Source organism: Priapulus caudatus, unplaced genomic scaffold (genome assembly GCF_000485595.1).
Source record: "Priapulus caudatus unplaced genomic scaffold, Priapulus_caudatus-5.0.1 Scaffold120, whole genome shotgun sequence".
Classification (NCBI taxonomy): domain Eukaryota; kingdom Metazoa; phylum Priapulida; class Priapulimorpha; order Priapulimorphida; family Priapulidae; genus Priapulus; species Priapulus caudatus.
The window spans coordinates 413,147-439,096 of NW_014577181.1; the positions used below are offsets into that span (position 1 = coordinate 413,147).

Genomic DNA, 25,950 nt, shown 5'->3' on the forward strand with positions numbered 1-25,950 from the left:
AAGAATTTAATTACAGAAACGGTATGTTGAGATATCCCCTGACATACTAAATGCGTTTTCTATCGCAAATGAAACTTCGTCTAGTTTAGATGATTGCGCTATGCGTAAAACAGTAACGTACAGCCAGATTTTGTATTAATTGGGAGATATGAGCGGGAGGACTTACATGCAAGGTCTGACTCTCCTATTTCTTGAAGTGAGGAATCTACTGATAAATTTTCTTATCATATAGATCTATGCCCTTAGAGAACTAACCTCTTCATTCTTAAAATTATAATGTATTTGGCAAATATTCTTCTTCTCGGGCATATATTGCGCATTGGCGGGGCATCGATTTCGGACCGTGCGTAACAGGGCAAATGGAAAAAGTACGTAAAATATAGCTTGCTGAGAGACGAGGGGTGGGAAACTGATGGGAAGAGTGGACAGAAAAACAGCCCGCAGGGGCGGTGGAAGAAGGATTGTGATATAAATGAAAAGTGCCTAAGGCCACAGCTCGCAGATGACAAAACAGAAACCTTGTCGAGTTATCTGACATACTATAATGGGCAGTTTTCATTCATAATAAATCTCAAGTTGGCAGTGCACCTACGTGTACTTAATACAGATGCATCGTCGCTTCCTCATTTGTGGTTGGTCTACTGATAAGTATTCAATTCAGAGATTATATGCAGGATAACCCCTCTTCATTTTAGAATATATATAATGGTGATTAAATACTATTCTTCTCTCGGGAACTATGCTTGCGCGGGGATGCGTTCTCGGACGATGTAGTACAGGCAAAGAGAAAGTACGTAAATATAGCTTGCTTGACCGAGAGAGGGGTGGGAAGACTGAGAGGGAAAAGGTGGGGCAGAGAAGACAGCCGAGGGGCGGAGTGGGTAAGAGGAGGCTGAGCCGCTGCGACAATCGCGTTACGAAAAGGAAGAGCGGGCGGGGATGAAAAGTAGGGAGTTATTGCACCCTACCAGACTATAGGGGCTTCCTCGCACTAACTATAAACGTCAGGTTACTATAGAATTTATATACAGAAGAACTATCGATTGAGAGTAATCTCACAACTGACCATACTAAAATGCGTTTTCAATTACAAAAATAAAACTCCGCTGGGGATAAGATATTGCGCATGCGCTTAATGACGTAAACGTAGCCTGATTTTTGTACTTAATGGGATATATGGCGGGAAACACTACATGCATAGGTCTGTTTGACCTATTTCTGAAGTGAGGTTAATGGAATGGAATGTTTAATCATAGCAAAATCTATACAGCTGGAGATAAACCCATCTCCATTTTAAATTCGATAAATGTTTCTGCCAGATTATTTTTCTTATCGGGAGACTACCCGGCCGATGAGTGAGTTCACCGTTTCAGACCGTGCCAATACCGGCACAAAGGAAAATGCTATCGTAAATATAGCTTTGCTGAGGCGAACCAGCGGTAGGTACAGTCCGAAACTGAGAGAAGTAGGCACCGGGACAGACAGCGAGATGCGATCGGCCTACGTGGCAGAATGGTGAGAACCGGCGATGGTAAAGAACGCGGCGTTGCGTACAAATGGAATACACAATGGGAGAGGGCCGCGGTCGGAAATAAAGTAGGAGTTTTGAGAACCCTACGGTATGGCGATCCACCCTCAACTATAACGCACGGTCTACTTGATACTGAATGTTATTCAAGGAAACTAATGTCATGAGGATATCACCCTTGAGCCACTACTAAGATGCCCGTTTATCATATTTAATCCGCAAAATGAAACTGTCTTGAGTTAGGATATTGCGCCCTTCATGCGCATAAACAGTACGTATGCCAGATTTGTACCTTAATGCGGTACATGATATATATAGTATATTATATATGCATGCGGGACCTACATGCAAGGTCTGTTTCCTATTTCCTGACAGTTGAGGTTACTGATTGAAATTTTATCTTATCAGATTATGCTTAGGATAACCGCATCTTTATTTTAATTCATGTTTGCCAAATATTGATCTTCTAAGTGGTGAGATTAGTACGCATGGCGCGAGCACACGTTTCAGACGTGGCAGTCACGGACCTAAGTAATGGTACGTAATTATACGATATGTAATATAATACATATACGAATGTACATATCATACCGAGATATTGAATAGTACTGAGAGAGCTAGCGGAGCGCTCTGCGCGTACGTAGCCTTACAAGCTTTACGTTAATCGCCGTGTGCATGCTTGTAGGTACGGATATAGGAGTAACAAGATTCTAGAACTCGATACTAATAGCAATACTTTCATATTCCCTACGCTAGGGACAGCGCTAAGCAGCCGTATAGGCCTACGGTCGCGGTTCCTGTATTCATTAGGGCTTATCAAATCGGTGAGTCATATTTTGTACTTTTTATTTTTTTTTCGATTCAGTGGAAACAAGCACAAATAACATTATGAGAAGGGCTTATAATTATGCAGGAAGCCACATGGTTGAACTTAACGGGGGGAGACATTTGATCAATTTGTACCCCCACCCAACTTCAGCAAAAAGTGGTTGGGAGGCCGCCGCTCGCCGCGAACGGCTGCGATGTCCCCCGTGTCGCGTCATTTGGGCATTTGGCTGTCCATAGATGACGTTTAAAGCGTGGTCACTCTCGCCTGTCGTTTACACCAGCTGTTGCCGCGTACGTGGTGGGCGAGTTGATTAGACCCACCTCAGTCACAATCGGGGATGCCGCAATCAACGCCGGAGCAATATTGATGCAAGTGTCAATGCCAGAGAATCCGTGACCCATCCGGATATCTTATAGATAGCATGCCGTCGCATATGTTATTGGCCGTGCGTTGTCCATTTTTCCTAATAATTCATTGAGGTATATTTTTAGCTGTTTTGCAAGATTGTTGAGTAAATATTAACGAGCTTCGAATTATGTATGGGTCGCAGGCCAAAACATAGGTGCAACAACACGAATAGAGATCTAGGACTACGCGTCAACTTATACTAGATCGCATCGCAACCAATATTTGGTGTATAGAGGTGGAAGAATATTCTGCGTCTCATACTCGGGTGTAATGGTATATATATATATATATATATGCAGCGGGAACCTTACATGCAAGGTCTGCTTCCTATTTCTGAAGTGAGGTCTACTGATGAAATTTTATCTTATAGATCTATGCTAGGATAACCCCTCTTTATTTTAAATTCATGTTTGCAAAATATTATAATCTTCTCGGGAGATAGTACGCATGCGCGAGCACCGTTTCAGACGTGCAGTACGACCTAAGTAATAGTACGTAATATATACGATATGTATATATAATACATATACGAATGTACATATCTATACCGCAGATATTAATAGCTACTGGAGAGCTAGCGAGCGCGCGCGTACTAGCCTTACAAGTTTACGTTAAATCCGTGTGCATGCTTGTAGGATCGGATATAGAGTAACAAGATTCTAGAACTCGATACTAAACAAATACTTTCAATATCCCCTACCTAGGGCACCTAGCAGCCGTATAGGCCTACGGTCGCGGTTCCTGTATTCAGTTTAGGCTATCAATCGGGAGTCATTTTTTGTACTTTTTATTTTTTTTTCTTCAGTGGAAACAAGCACAAAATAACATTATAGAAGGGGCTTATAATTATGCAGAAGCACATGTTGAAAAACCGGGGGGGGGGAGACATTTGATATTGTTACCCCCACCCTTCGAAAAGTGGGGGGACGTGTCCCCCGTGTCCGCATGGCATTAGCGTCCATGCATGCGTGTGTGTGCGCGCACGTGTGTGTGAGCAACCACCTCACGTACAATACGGGATGACGCCATCAAGAGCAATATTGATGAAGTGCAGGGCAGAGATCAGTCCAAGACATGTGCATGCATGCATGCATGCGCGTGCGAGTGTCCATTTTTTTATTTAGTATAGTTATTTTGCAAGAGTTAGTAAAATATAACGAGTTCGAATTTGTATGTCAGAGCAAAGAGAAACAACCAGATATAGAGATTAAACAATTATATAACGCAAACAAATTGGTATTATAGAGTAGATTCTCTCTATCTCTCTTGCTCCCTCCCTTTCTCCTTCTATCCCCCTTGCCTACCTCTATCTCTCTTGCTCCCTCCCTTTCTCCCTCTATCCCCCTTGCCTACCTCTCTCCCTCTTCACCTCTGTGTGTGTGTGTGTGTGTGTGTGTGTGTGTGTGTGTGTGTGTGTGTGTGTGTGTGTGTGTGTGTGTGTGTGTGTGTGTGTGTGTGTGTGTGTGTGTGTGTGTCTCAGATGGAGAAAGAGTTGAGAGTGAGATGCGAGATAAAGTAAGGGAACGATTGATAGAGAGAAAGGCAGAGAGGAAGCCAGGATGGGAGAAAGATGTGAAAGTGGCAGTAGGGAGGGAAAGGATTGTTTCTTCATAATGATTCCTCTTTGGATTGCTTATATGTGTCCTAACGACCACCCCTCATCCAAACGCAACTTCGCAGAGTAATCTCGATCCGCGATTTTACGATGTTGAGAAATTTCACGCACAAAATCGCTCTTCGGGTTATGCTGTGGGTGACGCTTGCCAACGTTCGACGTGCGACGAAATCCCGCCCAGCAAGAAAGTTTTTATGCTAACTTATTAGACGCATGCGTCTATCATACTCCCCACGTTGCGGGTGGCTGTCGGCTCTGGCACACGCGTCGGCTTATATGCCTTCTAAACTTGGTGTTAGCTTCCCGAGTAGTCAAGTTTATCATACGCGTCTGGTCAACGAAGCTGACACACCAAGTAGTATCCAATTAAGTATCACACGCACTTCACGTCAAGCTGACACGCTGATTATCATACATGTGCTATCACATGAATTTATTATGTGTTTCATTCTAAGTCAGACCAGTCTTCATCAGACCATGATATCAGGAGCTAATAATGACATTGTCAGTTGTCATTATTAGCTCCTGATGATATGTATTCATATCACATTTGCATAGTTAAAAGGTTCATATACAATATTACAAATAATGGACAATGATAATTGAGATATTGTAACCACTCGTTCGTTATACTATACATATCTATCTATATATAGCACTACACATTATATTACATAACATTACATACATTCATTATATCACATGACATTACATATCACCTATAGCAACGTTTTAAATCGGCGTTTTCTTTGTTTCACGTGTGCTTTATATATATATGTGATGCATGAAAAATTATTCACGGCTGGGATGTTACATGCTTCGTTATCTTTGCATCAACCAAAAGTAACACTCGTTCGAAACCCATCTGATCGCGTGAATGCAAATTTATATATAAACTACCTGCAATATTATAAACTACCTGCAATATATATCATAATTGCCGTGTGTGCATATAAAAGTGCAGCGAGTGAATTTCGTACTAAATCGATTTTGACTGCACTCGCCTATATGTAGGCCTACTCGCGTGCGCGCGCACACGCACGGTCACACACGCGCACACGCGCGCACACGCGCGCGCACGCACAGGCAGTCAGGCACTTGGAGCGTTTCAATAAAATATAATGCTATTAAATAAATACGAAATCTATTTACTACCAAAGTCTTAATGTTTCTCTACTCTCTTTTACCTATTATTGCCAACAATTTCCTGTAAATGCCGTCCAAATGCTCATCTGCAACACACGCTGGCTGTATATATATAGTATAATAAATAAAAAAATATAGATAGTAAATATATATTTATATGTGTCAGTGTGCAGCAGCTAGCGTGCGCGGCAGCCAGCGTGCGCGGCAGCCAGCGTACGTGTGTTGCAGATGAGCATTTGGACGGCATTTACAGGAAATTGTCGGCAATAATAGGTGAAAGAGAGTAGAGAAACATTAAAACTTTGGTAGTAAATAGATTTCGTATTTATTTAGTATTATATTTTATTGAAACGCTCCAATTAATTAAGTGCCTGTGCGTGCACGCACACGCGGTGTCACGCACGCATACGCACCACTGCATGATCTCTATATATTATATAGTATATAGAGATCAGTGATACTAGAGCAAATAAATCACCTGATTTATTAGCTCCAAGAAACGGTATTGCTAGGGTTAGAATATATGATGATAGTATTAGTGATGCTGTATATTGACGTTAGTCACACAGCCTGGTCGGGTTACTGATTTATATCATATGCTTTGGTGATACGCAGACTCACATTTTGTGAGTGTGGGGGGGGGCAAAGCAACGTACGTAGTGGTGTGTTCTGGAAACACGCACGCGCACTCGTGATATTGACATCTAATCTATATGTTCATATATATACAAATATGTCGGTCTCTGCAGGTTATCATCAGGCATAGATAATGGCCCAATGATGTCGATAAATGTCTAGGCTATGGATCAGTAAATAATTTCGTTCTATAGCCTATGTTTCTTTCTATCGCTTTTACTAGTACTAGCACAGACCACTGCACTGCACAAATGCTCTTATGTTTAATCATGGCAGCTGCCTTGCATCACTTATTTTATTTATCTCAACTTTGCTAAATAAGTTTTAATTGTTGTTTCGCTTTTCAAATGGAGCGATTACGTCATGATATAAAGTAGTCATAAGTCAGGCAAGTCAACGTTTATCGCTGTTTAGGATGTATTTGATGCGTTACTGCCAGTATAAATACTAGAACTGGTGACACTGATACTGATGCTCAAGGGGTCGTTGTCGTAACAGGTACTACAGATATGTACCCGAGGTACATATATGTATACACAAAGTGTACCAGACTTGTACTACAGAAGTGTACCCTAACCCTAACACTAACCCTAATCCTAACCCTAACCCTAACCCTAACTCTAACCCTAACCCAAACCCTAAACATACCTCATATAAAAATATAAACATAATACTAAACAACCTAAAACTACCTCGGGTACATATCTGTAGTACCTGTTACGACAACGACCCTTCGTGCGATACTGATATGGCCCTACAACTTACAAGTACAAGAGTAGCCCTAGTACTAGTACGGCTAGTAGTAGTGCTCATAGGGTCTATGTCCCCCAGGGTACTGCTGGAACGTACCCTGGGTACGGTCCGGTATACCAGAACGTACCCTGGTCACTATTTGATATGGTTAGGATTAGGGTTAGGTTCGGGTTAGGGTTAGGGAGTAGAGTCCGCTAGCGGAGCGCTATTAGAGCTTTTACTTTAGAGATTTTAGCTTTCAGATACGACACAAAGGATAAAGATGATACAACAACTAAACTAATAGATGGCAAAACAAAAAATAAAAGTCCAGACACAAAAGATAACGTATTATATGTTGAGATTTTGTGCATAGTAGCATATGCCTGCTGCTATCAGTATCAGTGGTACCACTGTGTGTTGTATAGGAGTATGTGAACAGCATGTACTTGGAAATAGAGAATACATAACTTTAAGACTGTGGTAATACATAGAGTTTGTGTTTGTTTTACTATCAAGTCATTATTCAACCAGCCCCAACTCCCTGTGCGTATCAGTGCCTGTACATATGATTTAAATGTCATGTATATAATAGGTGAATGTCTAGACACACGCTAAAGATATCTAATAATGAATAGCCTGTTTGACTTGCCCAGTCAATTTTAGATCCAGATGAGACGGATACCAGAGAAGTGTTGCCGAAAGGAGGTGTTGATTCTAACCGCTGAGCGCGGATCTTGCGCGCAGTTTCGCGGCAAGGCGCACGCTACCGCGGGAACAACAAAACTACCTACAAAAGTATGCAGCGCTAGCAGCTATGGATCCGTGCGCCGAATGCATAAGGTCGGCGCACGGATCCATAGCTGTCCAGCAAACAGTCCGGAATTTTAGCGGGGGACACAGAGGGCAGACATTTGGGACGTGGGAGGAACTCGCGACTTAGATGGGGGGTCGTACAGATGGGGGGGGGGCGAGAGCGAAGCTTTTGATTTTGCGGTGGTTCCATGTGGTCTTAGGCGTTTGGACTATAAGTTCCAAACATAAAAAGTTGCAAACATAATAAAAATCGGACCATTATTTAATGGAAAATTTGATAAAATAGTGATACGAAATAGTACGCGGATTGTGCGCCTAGTTACCTCTTTCAAATCGTACGCTGTTTAAGAATCGCCATTCGCTGCATTTCCCCGGAGCTCCGGCCACTTTAAAAATAGTGCTAGCATTGTGGCAGTGGTATCTTGAGTGTGCGAACGAGTTAGTATTTTGATTTTCGATTTTCGATGACAGCAGTAAGGCAAAAGTGCAGCATTTGAATACAGCTTACCTCATTAGCATTATATATAGTATCTAATCATTTGCTGAGCGCTTCTTTTTATATATATAAACAATTAATACATTATGTGGCATCTCTATCATCTATGTGACCTTGCCTTATATCATATGCACCCCTAGTCGGCAAATGCAGACGTTATAGCTGCGCTTTGCTAATGTGAGGGTGCGGGTTTATCATCACCCCCATTACTGGGGTCTGCGTCGGCTCGTACTAATGCACCCCTACCACTACAATCTCCCACTGCCATTGTCATTGTCAGTATCAGGAACTAGCTAGAGTAAATTGCTTGCTATATATATATATATAAGCAGGGGTTGTCTAGTTTAGGTTTCTTGGAGCTATCACTGAGGGTGATACAATTGTATCCACACTACTAAGTACTAGCACTACTACTACTACTATTATTACTATTACTAGTACTAGTTACTACTACTACTAGTACTGCTAGACTACTAGTACTCCTACTACTAGTTACTACTAGAGCTACTACTACTAGTACTAATACTATATAGTATAGTACTAGAGCTAGTACTACTACTAGCTCCAAGAAACGGTCTTTGCTAGGGTTAGAAGATCTGTGTAAACACAATTTGTTGTGTAGTGGAGTAAAGAGTGTTTATGGGGACACCACCATCTCTGTTGACCTGTGACGCAAGCATTCCCAATACGCATAGCGAGCGCTGACGCGTTAACGCAAAAAATAATCGCGAACGGGCGCTGGATGCAGTTTGGGGGGGTTATAGCTAGACTGGTACTCATTCGCCACCTTTACTCGGGCAAGTATCCTTCGCTACACTGAAGTTAGTTAGTGTAGCGTGTGCAACTGTCGACGGGGTACGAGTCTAGCCATTAGGCCAGTTATAGCCGGTTATAGCCGGCCGAGCTGCAGGATACGAGGCTATATGCATATATAGACTGGTACCCGGTGCACAGTTCGACACGCTACACTACGTCAGTGTAGCGAAGGATATATGCCGGAGTGAAGGTGGCGAACGGGTACCAGTCTAGCTATGCATATAGCCTCGTTGCGCCATCTATCGCACGCCATATGTACTACACTGATCAACAAAAACAAGCAAACAACAAAGTTGAACTGCATTTTTTACAACAAGGAAAGCACGCCGAGTAGCGAACTTCGAATTACGAGCATTTCTAGGAATTGTCTAGCTACCTGGGTAGTCAAACCCATCGTGCAATGGCCAGAACTGCTCAATTCAGTGATTGCGCCGTTTTTGTGTCTATATAGTGGACCCGTTGAAGTCGCTATTCAATCAGTGCAGCGTAGTTGTGTTAGTGTGCCGCTACGTGGCGTTTTTTGCGCTTCGCGCGATATCCGGGCTGCCGATTGTCAAGCCGGTATTCCCACTCACTCTTATGTGTCATATATATGTAGTGTGTAGACCTAAACAATAGACAAGACAAAGTTACTACAGAGTACATGCATTATACAGACTGATAATTGGGGTCCTAGAAATGTTTATAGTCCAATGCTATCTAAAAATGGCGTCAGATTATTAAAAATATATAGGGCACCAGGCCCATAGCAAGCATTCCAGAAGGGTGGGTTTTTTTTTATTAGATGGTGGATTTTTGAAGCTAGGCATCTTGTTTGTGTACTACCAGAAGCCCATCACACCTGAGGCACACTTTATCTTCATTCTGAGTATTTTACTTTTGAATGAACTGCTTACAATAATTTACAAACTATTGCACAAAATTGAATAAGTCAAAGCACATATAATCAGTGCATTGATCAGAAACCATAAACATGTCACCCTGAAATATGTGTCACCCTTATATGAGATAATACCAAGCATGACAAACCTGCTGGAACTGACAGTAGCTTCTAAAGTCTCTCACAGTATAGTGTTTACTTCCCGTTTAATTTAATGGACTGTGGGGAAGATGTTGACAGAATCTTTTAGATCTACATGATAGGTGTCAGTGCGCGTGGATCATGGTAAGAGCAGAGAGGCTATGCTTGCGCATTGTTGTTCTTATTACACTATTTTTCAATGCTTAATCTGCATTTCATGGTCAGATCATCAGACTGACTGCATACCGGCAGAATGTCAAATCTTTACGATTCCTCGAAATAATGCTGCTGCTTGATAAAAAACAATAGGAATTGTCGCAACCAACAGGTTGCACCTGACAGCTAACTGGCGCACACATACTAACTAGAAGCCCATATCTTTCTCTATTTTGTGTTTCAATCTCTTCAGTACAACAAATGCATCTTTTATTTGTTATTCAGTTGATTGAAGATAATGGTAATATTGAATAGTGTAGCACATGTTTAAACTTTAGTTAGTTAGGCAAATAACTGGCATGAATATGTTGACCACCCGGGTTCATCCCCCACCGCCCCGGCTATGGGCATGGGCACAATTTATTGGTACCGTATATATACTGAATATTGTGTCGATGTAGAACCAGCTGTACCCCATATTTATATCTACATATCACTTATATAAAATATTTTCAACAGTAGAACATATAATATTAACAGGAGTGAATAATAATAGATCTGTTATTATTCACTCCTGATATTAATATGGTAAGGTGGTTTTTTACATTATTATTATTATTAAATCTTTATTTCATGTAATTCAGATACAAATACATGTACTGGCGACAGTTTTTTTCATGGAGAAAAAATCTGATAAAAGCAATAGTGTTGAGTAGTTAAAATGTCACGTTACATTGTCAAGTTGGTACCGCTAGTTTACGAACTAGGTGCTACCTATCGGAGGATAAGGGAAGCTCTGTTAGGATATATTGTCTAAACATGTGAGCCAGCTGGATCTGGGGTCATAGTACACATTAATGAGTTCTACGAACTAATTCATAATTTCACATGGGTAGGAGTATAGTATGTGTTACGAATAACAACGTTACATTCTGATTCAAGAATGTTAGTATTGGGCTAAGGAGGGGCCTGGGGCATCTCCATAGCATGCCACACAGATCCACTACACTGCCATATGTGAGTTCAATCAGCTTAGATCACTTGATTCCATTGAGTCTAAACTTGACAATGAACCTAGCAGGGAATGTGTATAACTTTCAAATAATTGTTACACTGCCAATTGCCACACGTGTACATGCATGTATTTATGCAACTTGTGTTGGGCTATAAATGTTATAGTGTATTTGGTAGACTTGTGGATCTGTCGATTTACTTCCAAGTGGGAAAGCTTTATTGCCTACCAAATCTGATAAGTTCTCCAAATCAAGTGACTGCAGACCTTTGCTGTAAGCAATGTGCTTACTATATCATCTTATTAGTGTTCAGATTTTTGCCAGTTAGTCCGTTCATTTCTTGAAGAGGATGATCTTATGTGTTTATGTGAAATCATCTAGATGGCAATTCGTGTTGGGTTTTTGAGAGAAAATGGATAGGTCTTTGTTGCAGTCATTGTTGAATGTCAGGTGTTTGCTAATGGATATTCGTATTATATGTTGCAGGTTTACTCTGAATGATTTGCGCTGGCATGTCAAAGTCACCAAAATCTTCACCAAAAACGTCACCATTTTTACAAATCCGTAACCAAGGAATCCGCCGCAAGCACTGTGCAAGTATTGATGAACGTGAAGGTAAAGGATATTTCAAATTATTTAAAAAATCTATTTATACTATTTTATATAGTGTTTCTCGAATGGAAGATATCTTGATTATCACTAATAAATTGATATTCTTCTGTTAAAATGTCTTTAGTATTAGTAGCTACACTACAAATACTCTGATCTTGGCAGGCTGCAGCATTACTGTTTGAGCATTGACCTCACTTCTTTGCAATTTGCACAGCCACAGCGAATACGACGAGGTTATGGGGTTGCAGACAGGTACTGATAGCCAGACTCAACCTGGCCTGCGTCAAATAATCACAGATTCTGTAAAGTTATTGCCCAGTGTACCTAGCAAAAACCATTGGGTTTATGAAGTAGGTATGTGACTGCAAAAAAATTCCCAAAGTTTTATGGACTTCCCACTTTGTAAAATCAGTAAATAATATACTTTGCACGTGGAATATATATATATATATATATATATATATATATATATATATATATATATATATATATATATATATTATAATATATATATATATATATTATATGTGTGTATTGGTGGACTGTTCCATTGTTGAGCTACATGCATGGTGTTGGTAGCTGTGCTCCTCCAAAAGAGGATATAGTACAGGAAGTCAGCATTCACCAAATTGTAGAAACTTCCCTTTCCTGTCTATGAAATTTATAAACCAAGTACCACGGATGGTACTAGCAATAGAATAGCCATTGAGTTTGGTGTGCAATCCCTATCTGAAACTACATTTGTGATTTATTAGATTTGTTGTTCAACAAGATCTCACAATTATGCCAGAACAAAATTCTTGTTAATAATGTGTGTATGTGAAACTGAATTGCATGAAGATGAAATTGATGAGACTGCAGAATTAAATGGAGAATCTATCAGCAATGGTAAGGCAAGGGCTGTTGTTGCACGGTTAACAGTATGACAATTTTTTTGATCTCGAGAGCTTTATATCGCAAAATAAATCATGTAAAGCTGAATGTAGTGGCAGGTGCATGTGACAGCGAATGTACGTGTGTACTTCCTCTTACATTCATTCTGGTTCTCTATGAATAGATGAATAGTTACAGATTGCTGACTGAATGCATGGGTTTTGTTATTGGCATATCTATTAAATTACTGTATTTCCATGTTACTTAAAATTACTTTATAGACACGCTCCATATATACAAGCAGTCTAGTACTGTTATAAACATGGTATTGCCTATAAACCATCTAAATATTTGGTACTGATAAAACTATTAATCAAATGTATTTGTTTGCTTTTGCTAATGTTACCTCAAGAGCAGAAGATAATATCCAAAGTGCATCACGATTATCTGATTATACCGTGCAGTGATGTCTTATTTGGAATACCTAACAAGTCTTAAGCTTAAGAGGAGGAATATTTTCACCACAAAGAATGTGTATACCGCGTATTTACCCTCATATATGTGTAAATAATAATGTACATATTTGCTGTTTTGTGTGTGCCTGGCTGGAACCTTACTAGCTGGTGATGGGTTGTTTCCATTCCACTCGACACCAGTACAAACATCACGTGCACCGGTCTGTGGAGTATCAGTTAGTTTTGCAGTATGCCACGTCTGATCTCTCTATTATACCCATTTCACTAGGCAATACTAACAGTGTTTCAATTGGTACGGGTTTAGACATGCTTAGCACGAAGCAGGTCATTTATGAAACAGGGCCACGACTGCAACATTTAATAGGTACGTTTGGAAATCGGAGATCATGTGTATTCTATAAACAGTACCCCTTTTTTCATGTGCTGTCTAGTTTGATCTACACGTCATTTAGTGTTTGCACGCATACAGCATGCACCTGTAGCACCCAACGTGTGTTCACATTTGTTATGCTGTATTGGTCATAGTGTGTATTTAAGTATGACTATATGAGTAATAGTTGAAACCTGTGAACGAAATATTTCCAGAAGAAACCGAAGAGGCCACGACCGTCTTCAAGGGTGACGTGATTCTGGGTGTGCGGCTTGCAAGTGAGTCATTTGCGTATGACAGGTCGGCAGACGTTGTGCTCGGCACGGTGGTGTTGGAGTCGGAGGACGTGCCTGCGACATGGCTTCGCAAACAGCTGAGAGAGCAGCTCCCCAGCCTGCCATCACGTTTCGGCTTCCTCACCAAAGAAGGGTAAGAACTTGGAATGGAAAGTGAGATTTAAGCACACGCACCCAGACATCGGTGATGGTGACCAACCCCAATGATGTATTCTAACCAGGGGAGCATAACACACATGGTGGTTGCCTATGTGGTTTTGATGGCATTTTCAGGGGATTAATGACTTCAATGACTTTGGCCACCTCTTTCTGATGGCAAAATGGAAATGTGACATCAGTGATGGTGTCCATTGTTTTCAATCAAGACATCAAATAAGCCTGATGTCATCAATGGCAACTAATTTTCCTATTAATAGCAAATGGGGAGCCTGTTGTCACCAGTGGTTTCAGTGTTATGTTGAGTAGTCTAGCACTTATTTGGTTCTCAGCTATTTGTGTGGCAGTCGTCTTGCAAATGCCAAGAAAAGATCGAAATTACCTTCATGTATTAGGGACGTTATCATGTGTGTGCACATTAAATAAATCACAGCTGATGTATATAGTTTTGTGTCTGTCTGAGTAAATATTTATCACTTTCAGCTGGCCCATTACCCCGCAGCAGGAGCAGAGCATACGAATCTTCGCACTGCCAGATGAGTCACGTACAGTGAGAATACGACACCTATATGGTAAGGATGTGTCAGCACAATGTCAATGTGGTGTCGGTAATGTCAATGGTGGTGTCAACGCCGGTGGGCCAGCGGGACTGGATGGTGAAGACGTTAGAAATGCACCATTTGCTCACTGTATCTATATGTGTTACATTTGCGGTCTCTATGTTAGCATGTGTCGAACAGTTTGGTTGATTGGTTTTTAACAGATAAACCAAGGATAGGAATTCGGAAGGCAAATGAAAGTTTTGTAGGCTTCGTATTTGCAGAGCACAACAGTAAACTCAGCCAATTACGCAGCTGCATAGATGAACAGGTTAGTACTGTATTAAGAATATTGCTGTGTACATGTATAAATCTGCATTCACAGTAAGTTAAAGTATAACATACAACCTAGATGTAAGCATTGTGATGATATATTTGTAGTAGTTGAGGTTCCTTCTCGTTGACAGATTGCTTCACATAGACATCGGCACGTACCCAGCACCCAAGTGTACCAATTTGTCGACCAGAACACCTGGCCAATCAGCACTGAGCAGGAGAGTCAGCTGACCGTGCTCGATGTTCTCAATGGTGCAAGCGTTTGTATTCGTGAGTACGGCTCGGAAAACTTTCCCAACAATGTGCGTGAGACCAGCCCTGAGGAGAGACGTGGATTACAACCCGAGCCTAATAACAAGTACGTTTCTGCAGGACACATTACATTACTAATGCTGCAGTATTAACAATGTGCATTGCTCTGCATGGATCGCTTGCTGTGTAAGCACTTGTCAAATCCTTCAAGCTATCTCTGTGCACTACTCCTCTCAGTATACCCAAAATCTGCCCGACCCAATAAGTTCCTTTCCATTTACTGCCTCTCTCAGTCTCGGTGAACGCTTACCAGAAGGAAATTGGATTGACGATTGAGTTGTCTATAGGTACGAGACTGTTGCTTACAACTCCCTCTGATCATTTTTCGCCCCAGGACTTCACTTTCGAGGGGGCTGACGTTCCGGTCAGGTAAAGATGCCGCACGCAGCTCGGCGGGGGGAGAACCATGTCAGTCCTGCGACGACGATGGCAAGGAAATATTGATTAGCTACGTGCGTGCGGAGGCAGCCCACCATGCCGTATGCCTCAAGGAGGAGCTGTCTGCTCTCGGCTTCAGTGTTTACCTGGTACTATCTCTTGTTGACATTAGTTGGCTCAGTTTTTTTGCGAGCAGGACTGTTCCCAGAGCAACCTCTGCTATATTGGTACAGTATCATGCATGCACGCATATGTGTTTTCACTGCATGGAGCATCTGCGCTTCTGTCTTTCTCCCTCTCTCCCCATCTCTCTCTTTATATATAATATATATATATATATATGTGTGTGTGTGTATATAAATCAGAACAAAATAATCTCAAAGATGATTTGAGGTTATTTACTTCTGATACACATATATAATATTTTAATGCGAGTGGCCTCACTTCTAGGATGTGGATGAAATAAAGACGGGAGTGGACTGGCAGGATGCCCTAAACTATGCTGTCAGCAACTGTGAAGTGCTGGTCCCGCTAGTAACGCCACACTACGGTGAAACACAGTGGACAAATAGAGAGGTGAGTGAGTGCAAGGCCTCTAGGAATTTTACCATGGCACATCTATTTGCTAACTGTTACCTTTACAAGGAGGCTTATCTAGAACACTGAAGCACAGGATAGCAAGCGTCCATGCAGATTTGGTGTTTAAAAATATCCATTTTGTGTATCTTGCCTGCAGGTGAAGTTAGCAGATGTGCTGGGCAAAAGTGTCATCCCAGTGAGCTTTGTAAAAAAGTGGCCACCGCGATGTCTCGCAATACAGTTTGCCACGACACAGTTCATTCCATGGAAGACACAAGAGGAAATTGATTTGGGTAAAGCCACCATTTAATTCATGTTCTCGTTTCAACCGAGGACCTCTTAAAGCTAAGAACTTCCCTGGGAATGCAGGCTATGCGAGTGTAATGTTTCGATTTGCATTAGCTATTGGTTACTGTATCCCAAGGACGAATTGAACTAGAGTGTTTAAAATTCGTGGTTATAGAGCGTTTAGTAGATATTATGGTATTAGTTATTCAGTACTTACAGTCGTTAAGTGTCATCATACCTAGTACTGCATAGTATACGTACATGCTGATGTATGCTGACTCACCATGCTGTGTTACATAGCATTCTAGCATTCTGGTAACCATAACAGAACTAGGTATGGCACGTGGCCGTGTTTAGACTGAACAATGTATGTATTTTAACAAAAGAAATGCCACGTAAACACTGAACCACTGGGCCATCACCATATAAGGCCATTTCCAGCACATGGGTTGGTTACGAGTTTATTGTTACTTTTTACATGATCCACATTGATTCAACATAAGAGGCACAGAATTCATGTTTGTCCATATATAATTCATTAATCCCATTGAAAATTGTACATATTTTGCATATTTTCTTGAGGCTGGTTACTTTAAGTGTTTAAACGACAATGTTCACAAACACATTTTGCAGCTATTAAGAGAGGAATTGAAGATGCAATTGACATAAAGATGTGGGACAAACGGTACGTGCGCTCAGTGGCACGTGAATTAGGAGAACTGGTGCGCAATGATGGCCAGCGAAACCAAACCAGACTGAGAGATTCCAGCAAACGGGTAAGACCCAGAAAACAGTGTACCTAATTTGCATATATAAATTCAGTCAGTATAGATTCATTCGTTCGCTGCATTAAAACATTTGGCAACTAAAGGTGGTCACCGCGGACATCAGCGTATGGGTGCCACAGCGTTTGCTCGGCTTGATTAACATGCATCACACTTACAGGTGTCAATGCTGAGGAGTTATCCGGCATTTTTACCTGACATGGTTGACGGACCCCTTGAGGTGATGGAGCCACGAGAGGGCAAGCCACTTATCGTCGTTGGACTCCACCCTGATCAGAACATGTTTGTAAGTGACTTCTTAAGACTTACAAACTTACTACTTACTTTTGTTGACTAAGTATATTTCTCCGTCATCTTCACCCCTCTCTGTTTTCTCTCTGTTTGCTCTTTTGAAAGAGCTGATGGCGAAAATGGTCTTGCATGTTCGTCACTAACTCGTGTGTAATTTTAACTTCAGGGTATTACTTTAAAGTTTCTACTGGAAGGACAAGGTTATGAGGTGTGGCTGTCAACTCCTGTTGATGAGGTGGATGATTCACAGTTGCCTCCATCTAAGATGACAAGAAGTGTCAGTGCCGACTACAGAGGTTAGGTTTTAACAACCTGTTATTAGTTTTAACTTTTGCTGTTTAAAGCATACACCTCGATCACTGTTGATAGTGCAGTTAGGTTTGCTTTCCTCACATGGCAGTTAAGGTAGGTCATTAGTTGCGTTGTAATGCTCAAAGTACAACACGAAATATCAGCCTGTAAATATCACCAGAGATGACAAGAATCTCAGGGCAGTAATTTAAAATATCATGAATTGTATAAGTGATAACATAAACGGCTCCTCATACATTTGAGTAGAACAAAGAATCGGGTGATGGTGACAGGGAATGATAACGATGCAATTTTTCTTGCGTAATTAGGTCTGATTCACCCGCTGCTGAAGTTCACACCGAGTTGCACAAACGTGCAGAGAGACTTTCAGAGCCGGGCGGATCAGGCTGGTATTGTACTGTTTGTGCTATCTGCTGCATTCGCTGAATCAAAAGTCAGCAAGGGTCAAGTCTTCTATTGCGAGCACCGAAAGTACGTGATCCCTATAAAATACGAGGAGTTTGATATGCCTGGTTGGATGAACATGCTCATTGGGAGGAAGCGATATGAGGTAGGCATTGCCTATGACGTGAAGTCTTATTGAACAGACCACCGCTGCGTCTGTATCTATTTGTTTTCTGGAATGCTATGAAATCAACAAACACTCTTTAGTATTATTGTATCCCCCGCGACGAAGTCGGCGGGGATACTATGGTTTCATGTCTCCCCAGCCGCCGCCCCCTCGTCCGCGCCAAGAGAATTTATCTTGCTCTATAACTCGACGCCCCTAATTGACCTAGCGTGACAAAAACTAACTTGTATACTTACACATCTTTGGGGAGAAGGTGTGGCAGAGTGACCAACACGCAGAGGCGTGTTCAACAGAGCGTGCCGCTCGATGCGAAACGCTCGATGCACGAACGCAGCGCCTCTTGAACGACACACGAGCGCCGCTGTGCGCTGGCTGCTATCCAAAGATGGCGGGCCCCCATGGCGGGTTACTCAGCAGATTTTAATCGCGAGATTTAATGTCTTCAAACAAGTACTGAAATTTAGAAGTAAATGAATGAATGAAAAATGAAATGAAATTGAAATAGATTGCAAATTGAAGTCAGAAATGTTAGATTCCCATTCGCCAGATTGCCCGTCGCGCATCTTGTAAACAACTGCGCGCACTGCGGGCGAAACAGGCCTTTGGAGTTTGCGCTCGCGGGGGCGCTCGGGAAGCGCACGCGAGCGCAGTGGTCGTTCAGAAGAGGCGAGCACGAGGCGTTCGATCTCCTGAACACGCCTCAGCTCACTGCGACCTTTTATTTGACCTTCACCTTGACCTTGATCATAATTCTCCTTCGCGCTCTCGTAAACTCGGCGCCTAATTGACCTAGTGCTACCAAACTTGGTATACTTACAATCTTGGGAGTAGGTGAGCAGCGTACGAAAACCAGGTCACTGCGAGCCTTTATTTGACTTTTACCTTGACCTTGATATATTTTCCTTCCACTCAATAACTCGGCCTTATAATTGACGCTAGCGCTACCAAAAGTTGGTATACTTACACATCTTGGGGAGAAGGTGAGCAGCGTACCAAAACGCAGGTCACTGGCGCCTTTACATTGACCTTGATCATATTTCCCTTCCGCTCTCTAACTCGGCCCCTAATTGACCTAGCACTAGCAAAGCCAGGTCACTACGACTTTATTTGACCTTTACCTTGACCTTGATCATATTTCCCTTCCGCTCTATAACTCGGCCCCTAATTGACCTAGCGCTAGCAAAACTTGTATACTTACACATCTTGGGAAGAAGTGTGTGTCACGTACCAGAACAAAACCAGGTCCTACGACCTTTATTTGACCTTTACCTTGACCTTGATCATATTTCCCTTCTGCTCTATAACTCGGCCCCTAATTGACCTAGCGGCTACAACTTTGTATATACTTACACATCTTGGGGAGAATGTGTGTCGCGTACCAAAACAAGGTCACTGCGGCTTTTATTTGACCTTGACCTTCATCATATTTCCCTTTTGCTCTATAACTCGGCCCCTAATTGACCTAGCGCGAACCAGACTTCGTACTACTTTACACATCTTGGGGAGAATACGGGGGATACATGTAGTTGGCGACAACTGCCCTTTCTAGTTATTATTTCCATCGCTAGTGTGTCGATCTGTGTTCATGACAGAACTGCTGTAGAGGCTGATAACTAGATAAGATTTTAATCTCATCAGTGCCTTTCCACTCAATGTGCTAGGATGCAAGGCAGGAGAACTTCAAGGAATTATTGTCATGTCGCATCAAGCGAGCACTGGATCCTTCGGCACGTGTTTCTGAGACGTATGAGATCAACGAAGCCAAGCTGGCATTCAACTCCCGCTTCCTTAAGCAGACTATTGACGTGGAGGTTGGCATAGAGAACTGCGTCTACATCTTTGGCAGTGTCTCGCCCCGAAGCCAGCGCTCCAAGGAGTTCTGCCGGTAAGATAAATTATCTGCGCTTAAAAAAAAGAAGTCTTCAGGTACATAATGATATCCAGATACATTGAATGATGAAAAGTACATGTAGCAAGACCAATGTCTCTAAGTAAGATGAGTCGTTTTCCACAATAGTTTTGATAACATTGTTTTTGATAATGACATTTGATGGTAACTATTATTACCATTACCCACTAGTCGTTTCCAGATGAATAGTTTGCAAATACAGTGGTTATCTGTGATTGTGATTAATGGTAATTGGTAATGGTCAATGTTGAAGCATGTTACACACGTTATCCTTCCATATAGCTTCCTGTTTTCTTCTCACCAGCCACACGTGTCAGAATTGATGTGGCTGGCCAGCAGAATTGCTCGTGTCTACGCCTGTAACAGCATGTAGTCTGTGCTTCCTGTCTGTAGGATCCTCGGGCAGAATCTGGCTGGAATTGAGGTCATTGGCGTGGCAACGGGGGGCGAATTTGGTGTCAGCGAACTAGTGGCTGAGAGCTTTATTGAGACAAGAAAAAAGATGAAGAAGCTGGCAGATGTGTGGCATGTTCTTCCAGAGAGAGAACCCCAGGTGTGTGTGGTGGAACTAGCATGATTTTGCACTCGCGATGTATCAAGAGTGCAGAACGGCATATGAAATATGTTGCGGTACTTGAGCTGCTGAGAATATAGACTAATCAGTCGGTAATTGTGCATTAAACTTCTGATCATTGATCTGAAAGCGTAGAATGCTCGTAGACGTTGGAAACGTGTTGATCTCACCACAACAGTCATTGGTTTTATATGGGGATTTCGAATTTGGCATTCAAACATTCCATTGTAATCTTATTTACCATGCTTTATTTATTATTACTTTTTATTTATTTATGTATGTTTTGTTTCTATTTATGGATCTCACTATAATCTTGAAGGAAGTGTAATGTCACACATTATTGTGTTTCTTGCGAAGGCCTTCATTTGATTATGTGTTTCTTGTGCAGGCCTTCATTTGACTATGTGTTCTTGTATTGTATCTTGCAGAACTGCAGTCAGAAGGCACGTCAGAACCCCGACCTTACGTTTCAGGTTGTGCCGTACGGTAACACAGTGTTCAGCGGCGAGAACTTTGAGGAACGAGAGTCGATCGTCGCGCGGGTGTTCGAAATCGCAATTCTCATTGAAGGTCAGTGCATCTCCAAACTGCCTGTTGGTGAAGTGCTTGCATTTGTTTGCAGTGATATTGTTGCCGCCATGCTTTGTGGGCAACAAACTGTCATGCACACTTACCATACTGCTGTTACTATCATGAGCAGACCGAGCTATTTTATGCAGATAAATTAACCGGCGCCTCCTCTTGCAGGTGAATTGGATGTTGCGCATGGATGTGTTGAGTTCTTGTGGAATGATCACTTGATCATTCCAATCAGGTGTACAGGTGGTGCTGCAGCAGGCAGTTTTGGTGTACCAACAAAAATATTTGAGGTGAGTTTAGTGTTTGACATGGCATTACTATAGTTAGCACTACTTTATCACTCTATAATATTCATATATACACAGTAGTACATATATACAAGTACATATTCAAACATTTCGATGATGGTTTTGTTTTATTTGCGTCCCTAAATGTTGAATCAAACATTTTGACAATTATTTATCACAATACTGAGATATTATTTAACATCGTTTATTAAAATAATTAAGTTTCATAATTGAATGCATCTTAACATGCAATAACACATTTTAATTGAAGGCATTATGTTATAACTACAGCAAATATTTGTATTAAAATGTTGAATGAAATGGTTGATAATCAATATTTTTCAAGCTTTCGGAAAGGCAGTTTTCACAGGTAATGTATGTCATTTTAATGATGTAATGTCTTTGTTCTGTAATGATATGAAATTAATTCTAGCCAACTATCATAAACAAAATCAAATCGAGAATTTCACAAAGCACTTTAGGCTGTAGAATCAAAATACAGTCAGATAGCAGTTTTTTGCTGAACCAATTTTCTTTCATCTCGAGACATCATATTGATCATGATCGACTTCTCAATGTCAGATTCCAGCAGGAGTGAAGGAAGCTGATTGGCAGCTGCTGTCTGATAACTCAGCATCCACAGCGGCTGTTGCCAGGGCAACTGTCAACGTTATCAAAGATCTCCAGCTCACGCTGCATGATTACGAGCGAATACAGATGGCACCATCGCAGCCGCGTTTGCGGAACAGGTTTGTGTCCAAGAAGAAACAATTACAGGGTTCCTACGTGTGATTTGCTTGCAGTTTGGTTTGATGGATTCGATTGCAACATTGTACAGTTTGTAATTCTGTAGATGAATTACATAGTCGCTTATTTATGTTGCTAGTGTTTGCTATCAAGAGGAACATGGCTGGAGTCCATCTATAATGATGAGCATTAAATCAAATCTGCTAGTAGAATGTTGTAATTATATTTGTTTCTTGCGTGTTTTTTTGCTAAATGCCACGTAAGTTAGACTAATGTAGTAAATAGGTTCACTGACTTTGCATGCCTGATTAACATGATTAGTGAGGGAAACTGGTTTCTCTTGGCTCCTCTCCTTTGTAGATTTTCATTCTTTATTATTCTCTTTCTTATGAGGTATGCATGATTGTCTCTTACTAGTCTGTCGTATCCTTTTCAATTTAGTAGTGAGGGCTTGGTAATGGCAATGATAAATGCAGTGTGTTTGTGCCACTAACAGGTCTGTTCGGCAGAGGATCTCAAAAGCTAGGCTACAGAGCATGAACACTCTCCTTCTGGATGAATAGGAGCTGTGATCACTGCAGCCTCCGATGCCTGTTACTATGGAAATGGCCTCATTATGACTTGGTTAATGATGAATTCTGTATGGCTTTGTGCCTAGTGATGCACGTACCAACTGTATACACAGGATTTTGAGCTTCACCGTGTTAACTGTGCTTCACTGTACTTCACTTGAGCTGAGCTGAGCTGAGTTCACTGAGCTTCACTGTAATAACTTTGTTAGTGTGATCACTAGGTACACAACTCTGCTGGACCTTTTCAACTAAAATCTTTATATTAAAGTTTCTTTCTCTTGTACACATTTCAGAGCAATAACAGGCAATGCATGTTTAAGTAGTCTGGTGATTCGTAGGTTTTGTGCTAGTCGTGCACAGTAATATTTGTTTTTAGTAGATGTAAGTATAGTTCACTTTCTGCGTGAAAAGGCATCTCATTGCATGAATATTGCAATGTTTACGTCACAGCACAAAATAAGCACCAAAATTATTTTGAGAAGTAATGGACAGTTCCTTTTAACACTTCGTGGCAAACATCCTCACGTAAAAAACCAGCGACAGTCTACATTTTCGACACGATTTCGACACGTTCTCTTGGTTTTGTTACACTACATAGAGAGCAAGTGCAGACGTGCCGCTGCTGTGCATGCAGACGACTGCGCCACCACTGTGTCTAATCGCATGGCTGTCTCCTGACCACCACGTCACCCTAGTTACTGTAACCATCTTTGTAGCTGGAATTGTTCTAATGTTTTCCCAACAGTTACTTACAGTGGTATGGTGCAAGAATATGTCTTCCCCTGTCTTACCAGTTTTAGAACGAGATTTTCTAGGGGTGGGTATCGAGGACCATCATTTGACCAACATGTTAGTGAAAACCTTTTCCATTGAAGATTCACTTCATATGTGGAAAGGGAGATTTAAGGTAAGGCTAAAAGAGGGAGAGATAGACATAGATCGATAGCAGGGAGGAGAAGAAGGAGAGAGGGGGCTATAGGGAGAAGAAGGAGAGAGGGGGCTATAGGGAGAAGAAAGGGTCACAGAGAGAAACAGATAAAAGTAGAGAGAGAGCGAGAGAGAGGAAGGGGGATTAAGATAGGAAAGAGCAGGGGTGAGTATGATTGGAAATAAGAGGGGTGTACGTATGTGTGAGGCAGTTGGTACTTAATGCAATGAAGGTAGAAGCATGGTGGTCTAGTAAGGGTGTTTGGCGTTGTTTCCATTGCATATATCGGTGATATATTTTGGGTACAACTGACTGTAACACAACTAAATACTACATCTAGTCTTTCAATAGTCTAATGGATGAAACAGGGAGACTGTGCACTGGTGCACTTCCATCTCTGAACAACTACTTTGCACGTTACAATGCTTTCTAGACTTTTAACCTATATTAGATATTAGAAAAGATGTAACACTGTATCAGTCTTAGATGCTTCAAATGACATGCAGTTGTTATACAGTTTAATTCGTGTTTCACTACTGCATGTTTTTGTGTTATACAATTGCATGACAACAGAAATGGTTGAGACTATATATTACATCTACTACTTCATTTTATAGTAGTATACTAGACTATATTCTTATCCAGTTTGGCAGTTAGGTTTTATGTTATTCATGCTAGACACGTGATGAACATTTATAGGAGATTGATGGGACTGAAAATGTTGTGAAGAAAGAAAATGTGTTATATATCAGATTTGTACAGTAAGCTTATAGTAGCAATATATTTGCTTTTTATACCGAATATTTAGTATGGACCCAATAACGTCTTAGATGTTAATAGGCTCCTGATATTATCCCACTCATCGTGACAAGTGTTGGCAAATGGGTAATGATGTATGCATGAATTCTTCTGGCCTCTTTCTGGCCTGTAGTAATCGGCGTGTCTTAACAGCTGATATACTGGAATGGATGAACTTTCTTGAATGTGCAAGGTTCGAATCTTTGTGGGTGATGATGATGTGGCAATACCAATGTGGTTCATTACCTGTTCCATAACCCTAATCCCAATCAGCAGAAACTTGAGTTTAGTAATGTTCAGTGACTGTTGTAATTAATTTGAAGAGCTAAAGCTGCTATAGCCTACTGTTTGGATCGTCACTAGATTAGATCTTGACGTGTTTTTTAACGTGTATGATCTGTTTGTTTTTATATAGACACTGATTGTGAAGTTTTATGTATTTAATACGGACTGTTTTCACCGATGACATTCATTTATTCACTTCACTTTATGTGAAAAACTTATAAATGTGCCAAGACTGAGGAAGAAATTCTTGTTTGTACAGAGTATTTTAAAATATGTAAAAAAAATACTGGTACACCCACTATCAATTTTTATACAGTGAACTTATTGATGTTATCAGGTGATGTTATGTGTATCAGTGTTGAGTAACATACGGTTGATGACACGTGCTTGGTAAAGGTGAATGATAGATATATCAGGGGTCGATCCTGGGTACGATACTATATACACCTGTAATATGTAGCACCCTGCGTGCGTGCGTGCGTATTAAATGTGTATATATATATATATATGACCTGATACCCACAAAAATTCATATGACGCATATGCTAATCCATCCTTAATAACTACCTTAGAGAAATGTGATAATTAAAGGAACCAAAATGGGAAGGACAAATTGTGTCAGAACTATATTGAACTAGAGCACTCGGAGAGCACAGACCTCCGCCAAGGCAGCTGAATTCTCTCAATGTGAAATTTTTAATTAATTAATTAATTAATTTAGTGGAAAAATTAATTAATTAATTAAATAATTTGATCCGGATTAGTGCGAGCGTGCAGGTGGGGGAGGCCTGTGGTTGCGTGTTTGTAAGTCTACAGCCAGCGCACCTAGCGGAAGTGAACTGAAACGTGCATGGTATAAAAACCCACAAACACACAAACCAACAC

At 41.1% G+C, this 25,950-nt stretch overlaps 1 protein-coding gene across 3 annotated transcripts; it reads left to right on the forward strand.

Moving 5' to 3' along the window:
- The first annotated feature begins 6,427 nt into the window (after positions 1-6,427).
- On the forward strand, positions 6,428-25,376 carry LOC106805611. 3 transcript variants are annotated; one of them, XM_014807292.1, is made up of 19 exons: positions 6,428-6,550; positions 11,699-11,827; positions 13,759-13,972; positions 14,479-14,567; positions 14,759-14,865; positions 15,002-15,228; positions 15,517-15,709; positions 16,011-16,136; positions 16,297-16,432; positions 17,061-17,203; positions 17,373-17,498; positions 17,670-17,799; positions 18,124-18,365; positions 20,048-20,271; positions 20,689-20,848; positions 21,298-21,439; positions 21,617-21,738; positions 22,318-22,484; positions 22,979-25,376. In XM_014807292.1, exons 2-19 carry the CDS (start codon positions 11,710-11,712, stop codon positions 23,043-23,045), a joined length of 2,733 nt encoding a protein of 910 aa, XP_014662778.1. In that variant the 5' UTR covers positions 6,428-6,550; positions 11,699-11,709; the 3' UTR covers positions 23,046-25,376. The 3 variants fall into 3 exon arrangements, with proteins under 3 accessions (XP_014662778.1, XP_014662779.1, XP_014662780.1); XM_014807293.1 differs by having other exon boundaries at positions 13,762-13,972; XM_014807294.1 differs by lacking the exons at positions 6,428-6,550; positions 11,699-11,827 and adding an exon at positions 13,455-13,537.
- Positions 25,377-25,950: the final 574 nt, after the last annotated feature.

What these genes read in the sequence shown, in the direction of transcription:
- LOC106805611 (XM_014807292.1), top strand. Translation starts at nt 11,710, where the DNA reads ATGATTTGCGCTGGCATGTCAAAGTCACCAAAATCTTCACCAAAAACG. An exon ending in TCGGCTTCAGTGTTTACCTG is followed by an intron (nt 15,710 to 16,010) that starts GTACTATCTCTT and finishes CCTCACTTCTAG; the next exon opens with GATGTGGATGAAATAAAGAC. An exon ending in CACAGTGGACAAATAGAGAG is followed by an intron (nt 16,137 to 16,296) that starts GTGAGTGAGTGC and finishes TCTTGCCTGCAG; the next exon opens with GTGAAGTTAGCAGATGTGCT.